The sequence below is a fragment of the Asterias rubens genome, chromosome 8 (genome assembly GCF_902459465.1).
Source record: "Asterias rubens chromosome 8, eAstRub1.3, whole genome shotgun sequence".
In the NCBI taxonomy this organism is placed as follows: domain Eukaryota; kingdom Metazoa; phylum Echinodermata; class Asteroidea; order Forcipulatida; family Asteriidae; genus Asterias; species Asterias rubens.
In genome coordinates, this window is record NC_047069.1 from 9,186,413 (window position 1) to 9,202,806 (window position 16,394).

The 16,394-nt window shown below is 36.2% G+C and overlaps 1 protein-coding gene across 1 annotated transcript in view; it reads left to right on the forward strand.

Annotated features, from left to right (window-relative positions):
- The first annotated feature begins 310 nt into the window (after positions 1-310).
- Positions 311-16,394, forward strand: part of LOC117293569 (hemicentin-1-like) — a 54,043-nt gene continuing 37,959 nt past the window's right edge. Inside the window, exons 1-6 of the mRNA XM_033775928.1 lie at positions 311-398; positions 1,412-1,741; positions 3,932-4,210; positions 5,290-5,432; positions 10,282-10,471; positions 15,705-16,031. Coding sequence (XP_033631819.1) covers positions 311-398; positions 1,412-1,741; positions 3,932-4,210; positions 5,290-5,432; positions 10,282-10,471; positions 15,705-16,031 — 1,357 coding nt within the window. The remainder of the gene's footprint in view (positions 399-1,411; positions 1,742-3,931; positions 4,211-5,289; positions 5,433-10,281; positions 10,472-15,704; positions 16,032-16,394) is intronic.

Below are 16,394 nucleotides of genomic sequence, written 5' to 3' on the forward strand. Positions count from 1 at the left end.
TCTTGATAGTGTATCATTGGTTCAACCTAGTCCTAATTACTCTAAGTTGAGGGGATGAGGTTCTAAATTTCACTAAAGTGTCATCGTTATTAGTACTTTACTGTTAATTGGAATAGTAATTCAGACATGAATTTCAACTTCATGGCTCTTTTCATGTTAGTGATACTGTTTTGAGGGGAATGACTACGTAAACAAATTATTACAATGGGAAAACACATAAAAACCATGTATTAGGCTATTCTGCAGAATTCTTGTTCCAATTTGGTCACTGAAGAAACATTGTTCCTATGTAATAGCATCTAATATCTATATGATAGATGCACAATATGATGCAGACAGTGAAAAGAATGGGATTATGACTAGCATCTTTGGCTATATCTGTTGGATTCAATATCCGGGTCAGTGGAGGCATCAACATGTCACAATAAAGGAGGTATCCTCCGATACAAATCACCACCTGATCTAAATCTCTCTCTGGTTCATCAATAAGATAGAAGGAAGGGTAGGATGACTAGAGTGGAGCTGACACTCTGACAATGACTTTTTTTATCGGCGTCATTGCAAAGGGGAGGTTTCATCCAGAGAGGCTCGTCATCATCAGTGTGGACACCTAAAAGTCTTGAGATGATGACATCATCTTAGGCCAATTACTACACTCATCTCTGAAGTTTCCTGCTAACCTGTTTAGGTGTAGACATACAAAAACGGGAGCGACTGAAAAAGAGCAACATGCAGTTTGGTGAAGAATGATGGTGTAATGAAAGGGGGAAAACACAAAAATGAAAACATTGGAAGAATAACCGCAAGGCATGAACTTTCAGAGACACCACAGTTAATAATGCTCAACAGGTGTTAACTGTCCCTCTTTGTTATTTTGTTTTACTTCAGTGATCCATTTTGTAGACAGGGACTTCCTTTTTAAAGGGAGTGTAGGCCTACCGTGCTTCCATTTGACCTACAATGTAGCCAATCTATTTTGAAGAGTGGACAGTTTTATAACTATGGTTATGTTTGAGAATTACTACTTAGAATTTACTTTGTCACACCTTGCTAAAAAGTTGCTTACTGCTGCAGATATCAGCTAATGCTGGGTAATAGTAGTACTTAATTATTTAATTATATTGTTTTACTAATACTTGATATTTGGTATTCCAATTATTTTACAAAATAATTGATCACACTTCCTCCGCTATCAACAATGGTGTAACATTGTCAACGGCAAATTACAGTGCATGCCAAATAAAACTGTACATTTGCTTTGATTGTGATTATATGCAATGAATTACCGAAACATCTGAGTGCAAGATTTACATCAGTGCATTCGAGTATCAGCAAAATGATCAATAAATTTTATAATAGATGTTAAATTTTAATGAGAGTTGTATTTTTTTTATCGATTTGATCCCTTTAGCTGGAAGGTTAAAAAAAGTTGGCCCACCAACTATACAACCACTAGGATCTGAACTCACACTTGTTGAAAACACAACACTGGAAATATCTTGCAATGGAGCCTTCGTTCTTGAGTGGATTTATCCCGAACACTTAGCTGTAGAAAACCGAGCAGATATTACGAGATTTCCCTGCAAGGATTGTGAACCCCAGTTAAAACATTCCAGTGTACTCCGAGTGGAGTCAGCACAATATAAGGATACTGGACAGTATTTGTGTGCCTACCTGAGATACTCGGACAATTTGACCAGTGATGTGTCTTCTCAGGTGTATGTTTATGTCTCAAGCAACGGTGAGTTTTGGAGAGTTTCAAACCATGTTTTATATCTTTAACAACCCTTTCTTCACTCCAATTGGACCTAGAGTTTAAAAAAAGTAGTGTCAGTTTTAAATCGGACATTGCATTAAAAACTAGTCACACTTCAATCAAAGATGTTAAATTTGCATCGGGGATAAAGAATATTATTTTTAGTTTTTATTATTTTGGGTTTTAACCCATACACCGATGTGTTTTAGCACTGTATACTCAGTACTTTCCCTCAGGGTCCTGTGAAACAAATATCACAGGCATATTACTCAGGTGGGATTCAAACCCACGACCCTTGCAATTCTAGAGCAGTGTCTTACCAACTAGACCACCGAGATTGCCCGATAGCTAGAGACAGTTCAAATCCTAAGTTTGGCAGCGGGCATCTACAATAATGTAGATGTTAGGCCTAAATTTGCATTTGAAAACATCATGATAAGACACTTCTGAAAAGGTAAACCAATGCTTATTGCCATATTAAATGCAAATATCTGAACTAAATTTGGTTATCATGAAAGCACTGCTTTTAGTGTTCCAAACACTATAGCAGGTCACAATACATTTGCAGCAGTGGATTGATGGTCATGGGTAAGGGGTTAAGGGAAGGGGAGCCTCCTGGCAAAGCCAGTGTGTAACTTCCACTTAAAAACGTGCATGCCCTCAATTTAGATTCCCAATTGCTTAATCATCCTTGTTTTCAACAAGGATTCTTGTTTTCAGGAACTTGGAACTTCCACTTGAAGATATACACTAAAAAAACACTGTAGGCCTCATGGGAACCAATGTTAGAATTATAATGTGCAGAGTACATTAGCTGGGTGTGTGAGTTACTTTCATGAGAAAATCTATTTTGCTTCTGTCTACTCTTAATTCCTGTAGTTTGATGTATTTTTTTGTTATAAAGAAACCTAGAGTGTGTCATGTTTGTAACAGCATTTATACATTTAGTAAAGACATTCACAAATTCCTCAAAAGAGAGCAACAAATTCCGGTACATTTTAAGATAATGTAACTAGTCTTTACTCTGTTATCAAGTCTGGGTTTGACTGCAACAATGATGTTCTAAAAAATATTCTCAAAAATTCCTCAAAAGAGAGCAACAAATTCCGGTGCATTTTAAGATAATGTAACTAGTCTTTACTCTGTTATCAAGTCTGGGTTTGACTGCAACAATGATGTTCTAAAAAATATTTTTTTGGGAGATCGAAAATAGGTCTGAAAAAAGCATGGAGCCATGGTAAAGTTTCTTTAGAAAAGTTGTGAAATGGTTAAATAAAAAAGTAGGGAAATGAAGATGAGCATAGGGCATACTCAAGGGAATTCATAGAATGAAACTTTGCAAGGATGTCTTCTATTATCATCAAACACCGTTAAAAAGTATCTTGTTTTGATACATTAATGATTGATAACCCCACACCTGTCCAAACTTTTTGTCACTTTGTCTGGTTGTTTGTGATGGGCATGTTTTTTTGGTTTTAAAATCAACATTGAATGATGATGAGCATGCAAGGCCATGTAGAAACCCAACAGCCAAAATTCTGAGTTTTTGTGGCTGTCCATAGTCTGTTTTTTTCTGTTACATGATACCATGGCGCTCCATGGTATAACAGAAAAATCCAGCTACCACTAAATTTGCACACTTTGCAAAAAATACCATCGCTTCACATTGAGGTGGGGGCTGTAATTTGTGTCAAGCTAGTGCATTGAGTGCATTTGTGTTTAAAACAAACAGTATGGTGGAAGATTGATGATGGACACAGTTTATGGAATTGTACTCATAGACTTCAGCCTTCAACTGAGATCTCAGAAAAAAGGGCTGTCTGTCTATGATTTGCCATTTTGGGAGTCAAGTTACAGGCAAATACCCATTGCACACAAATACCTATTGCACAAACGCCAACTGTTGAATGAGGTGCATGCTGGTCTAGCTAGTGATCAAACTAGATTGCTAACTGGACCAGCATGCACTGCATTCCACACCGAGTATTTGCGATAAGAACTACATGTATGGTGCGCGTGTTAACTTTGCTGCGCCACCTATAATGCACACTTTACAATAACACATGGTGAATCTGACTCCCAAACATGGGTGATAACAGCAAATAAAATTTTGGCCCATAGATCAACTTAGATAGTTTCAAATTGAACAATCTAATCTCTCTGTTTCATTTAAAGATCCTGAGAAACTTTTGCTACCAGTGGCTGATCACAATATTTATACTAGTGGTGAATCACCATTCACCATTCCCTGTCGGACAACTAACTCAAGGACTGAAGTTTCTCTGGTCATTGGATTTACGACGGTTACGAACCAGGATGAAAGTACCTTAGTCTTCGATCCCAAGATTGGATTTAATGTTTTGGCTAATCAGGAATTGTACAATGGATTTGTTACATGCGAGGCACGCCTGGGAAATATGCTCCAGCAGCAGATATTCACTGTGCACTATGAAGGTGAGTAGAAAGAGGCAGGATTCGAAGCACACCACATTTCAACCATAAATCTGACCCTCAATTGTCACAAGTTTGGTCCAAACTTAGTAGAAGTCCAAACTTAGTAGAAGTAATTTGAAGTACATTATTGGCTATGACTCTTAGAGGAGCACATTATGGTCAAGTTCTTTATGAAGCATACAATGTTTGTAGATTGAAATCAACTCGCTGAAATGTGACTTAAAATCACAGTCGGTGCGCATTGGCATAACCAGAGGGGGGAGAGGGCTCCAACCCTGGCCCCCTCCCCCTCCTGCCTCCAAATGACATTAAAACAATTTAACAAAATGAGTTGTTTGAAAGGCCCCCCCTCTTTTACTTATGTCTTGGCCCGTGCTTGCCCCCAAAGTAATAATGTCTGTATGCCAGTTTCGGTCTGATATTCTCCATTCTCTTGACGGGAACATCACACAGAGGAGTATGAAACTTTTATTTGTTGAATACTGAAATTTAGGCATTAGTTAATCAATTCGATAGTGTGTCTTCTTTTTGACCTAGGCGTAATCTATGGGATAGATTTATAGTGTCTCCTAAGTTTGGGGCTGGACTGAATATTGTGGAAACAATATTGACAGTTACTTTTAGAGAAACCCAATGATCTAAACTTCCCTTCCAAAAGCTTCTATCTGTGCAATTAATCTGCATTAGTTAAACATTTATAACTCAAATTGGATTATGTAAACTTGTCCTTTTCTAAAATAGTTGAAGTATTACACGGGCATAGAGGAGACTTAAATTAGAAAAAAGGAAGTTGGTAAAAGTAAGCTTAAATAAATCTTTTTTTTCTTGACAGCTTGCATGGTTGAAAGATTGCATACCCGAACGTTCTTATACTTTGAGAAGATGTAAGGAACTCTTGCTGTTAAAAACCTCATCATTTATTTACATCTTATAATTTGTTATTTCCTGACATTCTTCATAAACTTCAGATATTTTTATCACTCTCATTGAATTGATTGATTACTGAATTGATCGATCGACTGCTCCCTTGATTGATGAATTGGTCACTTGATTGATCGATTGATTGATTATTATTTCAGTCCATAGTTCCCCAGTCAAGCCTGAGATACACGCCAGCAAGACTGAAGTGATACAGGGCTGGGAAGGGTTTGATGTGATGTGCGAGGTGGACGTGCCATCAAGAAGCCATATTGAACTCAGCTGGGAATATCCAGGAAAAAGGGTAAGATAATGATTCATCATTTTATTTCTGTAGTCAAGCTTAGGGCACAGTTTCAAAGAGCTGTATGTATTTACTTGGTACAAGCAAATCCCTGCTTCATAACAGGTTAGCTACCACACAATATTAACAAATATTGGATGTGTGTGAGTGAATTGTAGCTGACAATAAACACGAGTTGAAATCTGGACTTATCCATTTCCTGAGGCAAAGAAAAGACGAATGGATGACAAGCACTCCTCTGAAAATTCAAAAAGTTCTTAAACACTGTGGTTGTATCCATTTATCTACACCAGCCTTATCTACTATTTGCCCCCTTTTTGACAAACAAATTCATTGGCATCAAACTTTCCAAAGTTTTTTCTTTTTTAATTAACAGAACTTTGATTTGAAAAATCAAATCAAGCAGTGAGTTTTTCATGGGCAGTTTCTCACACATGACACAATTCAAGAGTAACAAGTCTTATCACAACTAAGACTAAGCATTGTAGATTAAAACAGTATCTCATTCGATGCACTTTTTAATGAACTACATTCAAAAGAAACATTGAAACACATGGATAATTATCATGTTAAGTTTTACAATGTGTGTCCTACTTTTAAATCTTGTACTTAGTACTGTAGCAGCAACTAATTTGTGCACATCACATCCTGCTTGTGAAAGTGTCACATTTAAATGAAGATGGAAACAAAATACTCTGAAAAGTTTTGATTGATGTGTGTTGAATTATAACATTCAGCCATCATGTATACTTTGTGCATCAATTTGTGGCATAGATTAATCTTGACTATAGTATGGGATGGAAGGAAACTTGATGTCTTGATCTTCAAACTACTGTCTACTAACAGCTGTCAGTTATGTTTGAAAAGTGACAAATACTGTCACTTTCACAGCTTAATGGTAATGAGGTGACGTTTTCATAAATGACGTTTTCATAAATTGCACTGCAGTTGCATTCTGTACTGTACACAGACTTAAAATTTAGACAGTAAAAAAGTTAAAGGCAGTGGACACTATTGGTAATTACTCAAAATAATTATTAGCATAAAACCTTACTTGGTGACGAGTAATGGGGAGAGTTTGATGATAGAAAACATTGTGAGAACAGCTTTCTCTGAAGTGCCATAGTTTTCGAGAAAGAAGTAATTTTCCACGAATTTGATTTTGAGACCTCAGATTTAGAACTTGAGGTCTCGAAATCAACCATCTAAACGCACGCAATTTCGTGTGACAAGGGTGTTTTTTCTTTCATTATTATCTCGCAAGTACGATGACCGATTGAGCTCAAATTTTCACAGGTTTGTTGTTTTATGCATATAATGAGATACACCAACTGTGAAGGCTAGTCTTTGATAATTACCAATAGTGTCCACTGCCTTTAAGCGCAGTGCAATGTATAGTCAAGTTTTTTAGATTTAGTCCCCCTGTATTTTTTGTATTGCTTGTTTTGAGATGCAGAAAGCTGATGAAATTTAGTTCTGTCATTTGTAAATTTGAATTAACCACATGTAGACGTACATGTATGGTGTCTGTTAGTCACTTTGACCACTCTTTAAACAGAAATAAATCTAACTTTAATTTTAAATTTTAATTTTTAATTTAATTTATTTTTAATTTTTAATTTAATTTATTTTTAATTTAATTAATCAAAAGAAATCAAGCCTCAAGGTTGCCTGTCTTGAGAAATTAATTCAATCAACACTTATCATCTTCCATCAAGGAAGTATATCCTTGACCCAAATTAATCGTTTCCATTAGCAACCCACAAGTTTATAAAGTAGTTGTAGGTAAGCAAGGGCTATCCTGAATCGAGTCATCACATCCCACCCAGTCTTCTTCCCTGTTGACCGACAAGGACTTCTTACTACTAATACAATAGGAAAGAATCAATCTATCTTATAAAGTTGACTTGAGTTTTCTTTGAAAATAATAGCAGAATCATTTATTCTTGACATACATTTTGAAAACCTTAAATTTATATATTTGTTTACATAGGCTCTATAAGTATCAATTTCTTAAATCAGCCTACAGCTCAGATGACGCTTTTATTTACATAAATCATTTCAATTAAACTCAGTGCAATTTAGTCACGATTATTTGTTGTTTAAAACACTAAGCAATTTACAACATAAAATCTATATAAGGTAGACTGAATGCTTACAAACATTGCTAAGCAATGTTTAAAAAAAAATTAAATTAGGCCCAATGTAATCCACACTAAAGCTGACTGCTCCCTCATTGCATCACTTAATTTCCCCAACAAAACAAGGACGAAGTTGCCAAAACACATTTCCTGTTAAAAAAGCTTGGGAATTTGAAGTCCTATTCCCTCCAGGGAAATAATAGGAAGGGCAACCATGTAATACATAATTTGGTAAATGGCATCCTGGAGAAACTATTATTGAAAATTAAGTAATAAATCACAAGGGAGATTTACTTTGAAATTCTTTAATAATTTTGAGTTGAAAACAAAATTAAAATAACTAGAGTGTGACTTGAACCTGTGATCCCCGGCTCTTTACCAACTGAGCTATCTAGCCCTACATTTTTGTATCTCTCTATTTTGTCAATATCTGATTGGTGGTGCAAGTCAGCAGCCATACAACCTATAGCTGCCATAGCTAGGGATCAAATCCAAGTTTAAAGTACAACCTGTGAAGTGGCAGCACATGTGATCACATTTTAAGGGGATGCAACTTTTATAAGAGGAAAGTTTTCTTTGCTCAACCCAAAATAAACAACTTATAAAAAGGAAAAGAAAAACCCATTTTTTTGTACATTCCTCCACTAGTTATCTGTACTATTGTGTACAATATACAATTTTCTTTTGACAAACACTTTGATATGTGAGCATCTTGAATATTCACAATTAAATTTAACTGCAATGTACTTTGAGAACAAGAATCCAGATAAGATTGTACTACCCGTACATTGCATGGCACCAACTTGTTTTGACTTTTTTCATTAGAAAGTTCAAGAGAAAAAACAGCTACTCTCCGTCTACTGGAACGGATCATCGGCTGGTGATCCATTTCAGATTAAACGTTTCAGGCAGAAAAATAAAAAAATCAGGATGTTTTGTTCTGTTACTATTTCAATAAAGTTTGCTTCATTGTAAATCACTTAATGTCAAGAGGGTATGTAAAACAAGCACTTCTATCGCTATAGTGCAAGACACTCTGTTGACTTATCCTGAGAAACTCTTGTGTACAATATGTAACTCTAAAGAAGACGACAACACAACAAATTTAAGATTATCTCAAGACCAACCTTAAAGAGATGGTACCGTAATTCACTCGGGGGTCTCCCCAAGATTTGTCAGAAGTGTGAGACATTCTGGTCCCAAACTTTTGAAGTTTGACCAGAGCATGCTGAATTTGAAACAAGGTACTTAGAATGTTTTCAACTTGGTGTTTGTCTTGGTTTTGAATGAATTTGGATCATTCTGAATGGTTTTTATCTTGATGATTTAAAAAAAAAGTTGATCTGGAGAAACAAAACAAAAATAATAAAAAACAAATAATTTTGTCGGTATATTGGCACGTAATTCACACGCATTAGCTTGTGCATGGGAAGTGCCCTGTCATTGTAAGGCACACAGTACAGAAAACTCAACCTGTGGACTTTCCATTTAAATAGGTTTTCACATAGAGAAAATGGCATATATAACTACATGTTATTTGGGATTAGAAAATGGCATATAAGTTTACTTGTTTAGTTCTTTACATGTTATGATACCTCTACAAATTGACACAACAATCCAAGAATATTTTGATGGTTTAACCTTGACCCAGATCTTACTCCTCTTCCCCTGCAATGATATATTCCTCTTTAACTTCTAAAGATTTAACACACATTTTCCCAAGGATTTCTTGAAATCTTAAGGATGTTGTTAATCAGGTACAGACCTTAGTGTAGATGTGTTTGAAGAACTGTCCCAAGGATCCCTGCTTATATTATTAAAGATGAATGTATCCCTTCAGGTTTGCTGTTAACCTTCATGCATGGTCTGTCATGCCGACAAAATTAAAATTGTCCAAAATAATGAAGAAATTAAAGCTTCCTCGACTTATTCTGTTGTGAATGACCATCTTTAAATTAAAATAAGTGAATATAGGGGAAATTTATGCTGGTCTAGTAGCAGAACATGTGTTAAGCCTGTATGTATGGACAAGATTTTTTCCTGATTTCAGGATTTTAAAAACTACTCTAGAGTCTCATTAAAAACCAAAACTAATATTCGTTATCCCCGATGCAAATTTCCATCTATGAAATATCATAGAGTCACTAAATTTGGTGAAAGAAGTTTTTCGCCCCCGTACTTAAACAAAGTTTTGAGTCAAACCATGTACAGTATAAGTAGAAGTGGACCTCCATGACCATTTTTTGATTGATAAAGTACATGTAGGTTATAATTCAAAAGTTGATATATTAACAGTGATTTTGTTGTAATAGCTTGTGAAAGAGTGGCACATTTTTTATGAAACTCATTTGAAATATTGAATTGTAGAGACTTCATGCAGTGATTCAGTATGCCCATAGCATATTATTCTTGTAAGTGCTTATCACACTAAAATTAACAACTAGTAATTGCTGGTGTAACCATGGTGTAACTAATCTCTATTGGGAGGGGTGTTGGCTCTGATAAGAGCTGCCGTCTCAAATAGTCGAATAGTATGCTCTGCTTGTCTTCAGGAGAAATATTTAAGATTAATTGATTCATGGAAATGACGACTGGTGAGTCAAACAAATGGACAGGCCTATGTATCGCTTTTATTTGAACAGCCTCCGAATGGACAGTGTTCACATTTGCTGTAAGATTAAATTTAATTTTATCAAAATTTGCTTCAGATTTCAAGTTTGGAATTCAACTACCGAGAGAAATCTTCCCGTCAGATCAGTGAGTCTGAGCTACATCCCCGCAGATTCAGCAGCAGACTATTCATCCAGAATGCCACTGCCTTTGACAATGGAACCTTTACTTGCATAGCCAGCAATCAGATTGGGAGTCTCTCTGCAGCAGTTAACATAACCGTCTTGCGTAAGTTTATTTTATGGTCTTGACACTTCTTTCAAAACAGGAATAATATTGTTGTAGGGCTTTACATGTGTAGCTGTGAAAAAAAAATTCAATATATTATTATGTGGTTTTAGTCACACATCCAGTGTGGCTCTGAAAAGGGTTCTCAGGTACTCGGATGGGATTCAAACATTTGCCAATACAGTGTATAGATGTCTTAATACTAGACTATTAATTGCTTATCAGTAAGGGGTAGTTCAAATCCTGCATGGGAAGAGCCAAATAATATTCTCTTTTTCCGATGCAAAACGTTCTTTGAATACCAATTGACGATTTATATGAGAAGAACAAGACAAAGGTGGAAAACAAAATTGGTTTGTTAGTGTTTCAATCAATCAATCATAGAACATTTATTTCAACATTGTTATGATAATACATAATACATACACCATTAAGTTAACACTATTATAACAACATATTTTAAAAGACGAAATAATCATTTATAACAATATTAACTTAACGAAGCTTAGTTTAAACATTATTCACATAACAACATTGGGCAAAGGGTGAAGCAAAGCTTTTGTACCCGTACCCTTGACAGACAAACACAGACTGGCAAATGACAAACGAAAAAAGGACAATGACAGACATATAGGAGCATAATTGAGCTATTGCTAAATGACAATTTTTCCATTACAGATTAAGAATATGATTGGAGCAGTTGTGTTTTTAGTTGTTTGGTGAATGTAGATAAACTTAATGATGTTTTAAGAGGGGTGGGTAGACTATTCCAAAAATGTGTACCTCGTTGAACGAGGCCATTTTTAAACATTGACGTTCTGTTAAAACTAACATAAATGTTCTTGTTCGAGCTGCTTCTAGTGTTATAAGAATGCACATCTGAAGTGAGAGTAAAACATGAACTAAAACAGGAAGGTAACAAATTATTTATATACCTGTACATGAATTTTCCAAGGTTGAGGTTATAGAGATCATTAAAGTGTAGTAGTTTCAGTTCGGCAAACAAAGGAGAGGTATGGTCCCGATAATGAGCGTTGAAAATTATTCGAACAGCTCGTTTTTGTAAAATAAGAAGTTTATCACAGGATGAAGAGCCACCCCAAGTGAGAATTGAGTAATTTAAATATGGGAGGACTAATGAGTTGTAAAGAGTTATTAAGATATTCTTTGGTAAGAAAAACCTCAAACGATTCATTATACCGATGGTTTTTGATATTTTGCTTGACACTACATCAACGTGACTCTTCCAGTTAAGATTTTCGTCAATATAAATGCCTAGAAATTTTGTACTTTTTACTTTTTGCAAGTTAACACCATTTAATATTAAAGGAACCGTTTGAGTATATTTCTGCTGTCTCGGACAAAATATTATATAATTTGATTTCAGTACATTAATACATAGTTTATTTGCCAACAGCCAAGTGCTTATTTTTAAAAGTTCAAAATTAAGGTGACTAACAGCTGTATCTACGTTACTATGACTGTACACTAAACTTGTGTCATCTGCAAATAAAGAGAAGGATATTGTATCAGAAGTATTACATATGTCGTTTATATAAATAATAAATAATAGAGGACCCAACACAGAGCCCTGTGGAACTCCACAGGAAATATATTGTTCTTTAGACAGCGTTGACTTAAACAATACAAATTGTTTTCTATTAGATAAATAACTTTTAAACCAGGCTAATGCTATTCCACGCACACCATAATGTTCCAATTTAGAAATTAAAATGTCATGGTTTACGGTATCGAAAGCCTTTGAAAGGTCCAAGAATATACCAACGGAAAACGTTTTATCGTCTATGGCCTTGAGTAGTTTATTTACTACGTATGAGGTTGCTAACTCTGTAGATCGGTTTTCCCTAAAGCCAAACTGCGACTCAGCAAGAATGCTATTTTTATTAATGAATGATATTAGTCTATTATAAACTATCCTTTCAAAAACCTTTGAGAACGTGGACAAAACTGAGATAGGTCTAAAATTTCCAATATCATGTTTATTACCCCCTTTATGTATTGGTATAACCTTACCTATTTTTAACGCATCGGGGAAAATACCAGAAGATAAGGACCTGTTGAAGATTTCAGCAAGTGGTTTAGCAAGAATGTACCTAGCCTGTTTAATTACAAACGGACTTAACCCATCAAAACCAGGAGCCTTGCTACATGTAAGTTTGTTGAGAGAATCTGCAATTTCTTCTTGCGTAACTGGAGTTAAAAAGATAGAGTGTGAACATCTTCCTGCAAGAAAAGACTCACACGAAGTATTACATAATGGTAGATTACGTGTAAGCTTCGCACCGACGCTAACGAAGTATTCATTGAATGCATCTGCAATTTCTTTGTTATCCTCTAGTTTAACACAGTCTTCCTTAACAACATAAGACGGGTTGGAATTCGGCTTACCCTTATTTAGCAAAGAATTTATAAGCTTCCAAGTTCCTTTGATATTGCCATTTTCCTGTTCAAATTTCTTGTTTAAGTAATTTTTCTTTGATATTTTAATCAAAGCATTCAATTTATTTTTATACAGAGTATAGATGGATTTATTTTGGTTATTAGGATTTCTTAGAAATTTTTTATACAAGTGGTTTTTCCTCCTTATTGAATTGTAAACGCCATCAGATAGCCAGGGTGATTTACAAGAATCATATCTGCGTTTCACCTCTTGCAAGGGGAAATGTTTATCATACAGTTTAACAACATGCTCCTGAAAGTTACCATATATTTCATGCAAATTATTCAATGATGTTATAAAACTCCAGTCAATTTGGTTAAGTTCGTCGACAAAATTATGAATATGGTTACTGCTAAAGTCACGCTTACTGTTTCTTCGTTCGTTCTGCGGGTTTTCCCTAAGATTATCAGTAACTAGGAATACCGGTAAATGATCGCTTATGTCAGTAACTAAAACGCCGGCATGGTGGTTGTTGAAATCATTTGTCAAGATATTGTCAATTACTGTTGCAGTGTCAGCAGTAATTCTAGTTGGTTTGTTAATAGTGGAATAAAAAGATTGGGATTGCAAAGTGTCCATAAAATTACGTACACCATTGTGTGTATCATACTGCAATAAATCAATATTAAAGTCACCCATAATATAACACTTTTTGTTTTCATTGTTAACACAAGCCAATATGTCATTAATTAGTTCTATAAAATTATTTAACGGGGCGCTTGGTGATTTATACACAACTCCAATAACCACGTTGCTATTGTGATTATTAACAAGCTCAATAAAGCATGATTCTATATCTGAATTGTTCACTGATATATCGTTACGAGTTTTGTAAACGATGTCATCTCTAATATATAGTGCTACCCCACCACCTCGTTTATTTTGTCTACAGAAGCCTTCCATAGAAAAATTATGCATTTGGACTAGCGGATCTTGAGTATCTTTCAACCATGATTCGGATATCCCAATAATTGAAAATGTGTTTTCCAAGAGGTTTACATAGTTCCTAATACAAGTAATATTTCGGGGCAAGCTGCGTGCATTTATATGTAATAATTTCATATTTGAACATTTTTTCTTGTTAAATGCATTCAGGAATTGATCTTGATCATAGTAATCACAATTTATGACAGGAGCTTGAAAGTTTGTATCTGGATCTAGGCTTGGAATCATAGGAGCATCGTGGTTAGTTTAGTTTTGATAATAAGCACATACTGTATAGCAATGCCTTACTCCTGTACACACGGACAAACATAAACAAATACATAAATATATCATGATGGAAACACTTTAATTTACTTGAACCAGGAAAATCAACTCAGGTTTTATGAATGATAAACGGCACTATTATACTGTAACAATCTTAGCTGGATGGGGTGGGTGTATACTTCCTGCCCTGGATGTAGAGCTCGCCATTCTTGAAGACGGGGCGATTGCCGGCGTCGTACGCTTTCTTCATTACATCTCGGAGGGATCTTTTTTTGGCAACGTCAGCGGCAGGAAGGTCTTGCAGGATAAACATCCCGGTGTTTGCAAGACTATGTTTGGCTCTCGACAGGACAGCCTGGCGCTCAGACCGATACAGAAATCTCGCGATGATGTGGCGGGGCTTGTCCGATGGGGATTGTGGGGGTCTTCCTGTACGATGTGCAGCCTCAACTTCAGCTTCCGGCATGTTGTACCGCTCCGTCAGGATCTTCTTGACTGTGTCGTAGGGGAAGGTGGTGGGTTCTTTTGGGTTTTCCGGGATTCCCCCAAGCCGGAGGTTGAAGCTTCGGGAATGGCGCTCCAGGTTAAGTGTGTCGTCCTCCAGGTGTTTAATCTTTGTAATGGCCGTATTGAGCTGCGTCGTCAGGGTGGAAACGCCATCGGATAAGTTCTTTTGTTTTTTTTGGATTTCCTCGATGGACTTTGACGAGAACTCAATGGCCTCCTCCATTCCACGTTGTTTTGTTTCCAGGGTTTGAATTCTTTTCAAAATGGAATCTTGTTTGTTGATCACTGTGTCCAGTTTGCTGCTGAGATCAGACGCCATTGACCGGAGTTCCCGACGCAAGGTGATTATGTCATTGTCTGATGACGCAATGGGCGAGCAGGGGTGATCACCTGATGAGTGTGGCGCGTAAGTTGACTCTGATGATATCGAAGTGGATGCCGACTTAGTTTTGTCTTTTTTGGGGGGCATACTGCTTGACTTTAACTTCGATGGTTTGTGAAAGTGATGACAAGTTGTTTATACTCACGTTTGGAGGTTATTGGTGGAAATGGAGGAGATATTAAGGTAATTTTAGCTGATTTTCAAGGAGCTGATTTTCACATGGTGTGGTCGTCTGTTTTCCTTTTCTACACAGTTTGTGTAGTGTTTCAGGAATTTGATGAACTGTTTTGCTTTTCTTTGTTATTGATCGCACCCCTATCAATGTCATTTGAAGAATGTTTGGCACCAAGTATCAAGTTTGACACTGAACTTAAAGACTTCATTTTGAATTCGCTTCGACAGCAAAATCTTAAAAAGAATTTGCCTTGGAAATAGTTTACCAAATGTGTGCCGCTAAGTTTCAGTTATTGTTTTGGGGTTACTAGTTCCTTAAATCTCAGCCTTATTTGATGTCACATGCCTTTTCTCGCTCATGGTAATATGCTCATCATTTTCCATTAATTGTAAGTTTTTTCTAAGTTATTGTATTGTATTATTGTAGGCACCTCGGGCACTCTATCGGTGGATATGTGCGTATTAAGTTCTGCTATTATTATTATTATTACTACTATCAGCGGGAGAACACTTGTTCAAATACGGCCCTCCTAACATCCAAGGAGCCCCTCTCCATCTGAACATCAGTCAGGGTGAGATGCTGGAACTCAACTGCTCCGGTGCCTACACCATGGAGTGGAGTTACCCTCAGAGCATCCAGACTCATGTATTATTATCCTCTCGTGCTTGCCCAACGTGCCTCCCTGCCTCCCAGCACACCAGCATCCTCCGTGTTGAGAACGTTGGCTACAGTGACTCAGGGACTTATCAGTGTATCTATAGCCGATATATGAATCATATCAACAGTGGAACGGTCAGCCAGGTGGATGTGGCAGTTATTGGAAATGGTAGGATTTAACAAATTGGCATTTCTATCATATGTTCATAACTTTTATTCTCGTCCAATCAATTCATCCCTCCAAGATCAGACAGGGCCCAATTTCATAAAGCTGTTTTTAGCAGAAAACGCTGCTCATTTCTTTGCTGAGCAAGATATGAGTGGGGGACCGGTGGCAACAGTATAAAATTTATTGAAAGTTAGCTGGTAAACTGTTTCTGCTAAGCAGGATTTTTCTGTTTGATGTATTTTTTTATTTTTGTAGAACTCCCTTTTGATGGTAAAAATGTAACTTGTTTTTTACTAATTGGGCCGTTCGGTTGCAATGTGATTTTAATCAAGCTTTAAATGATCAAATGAATCTCTGAGAAAG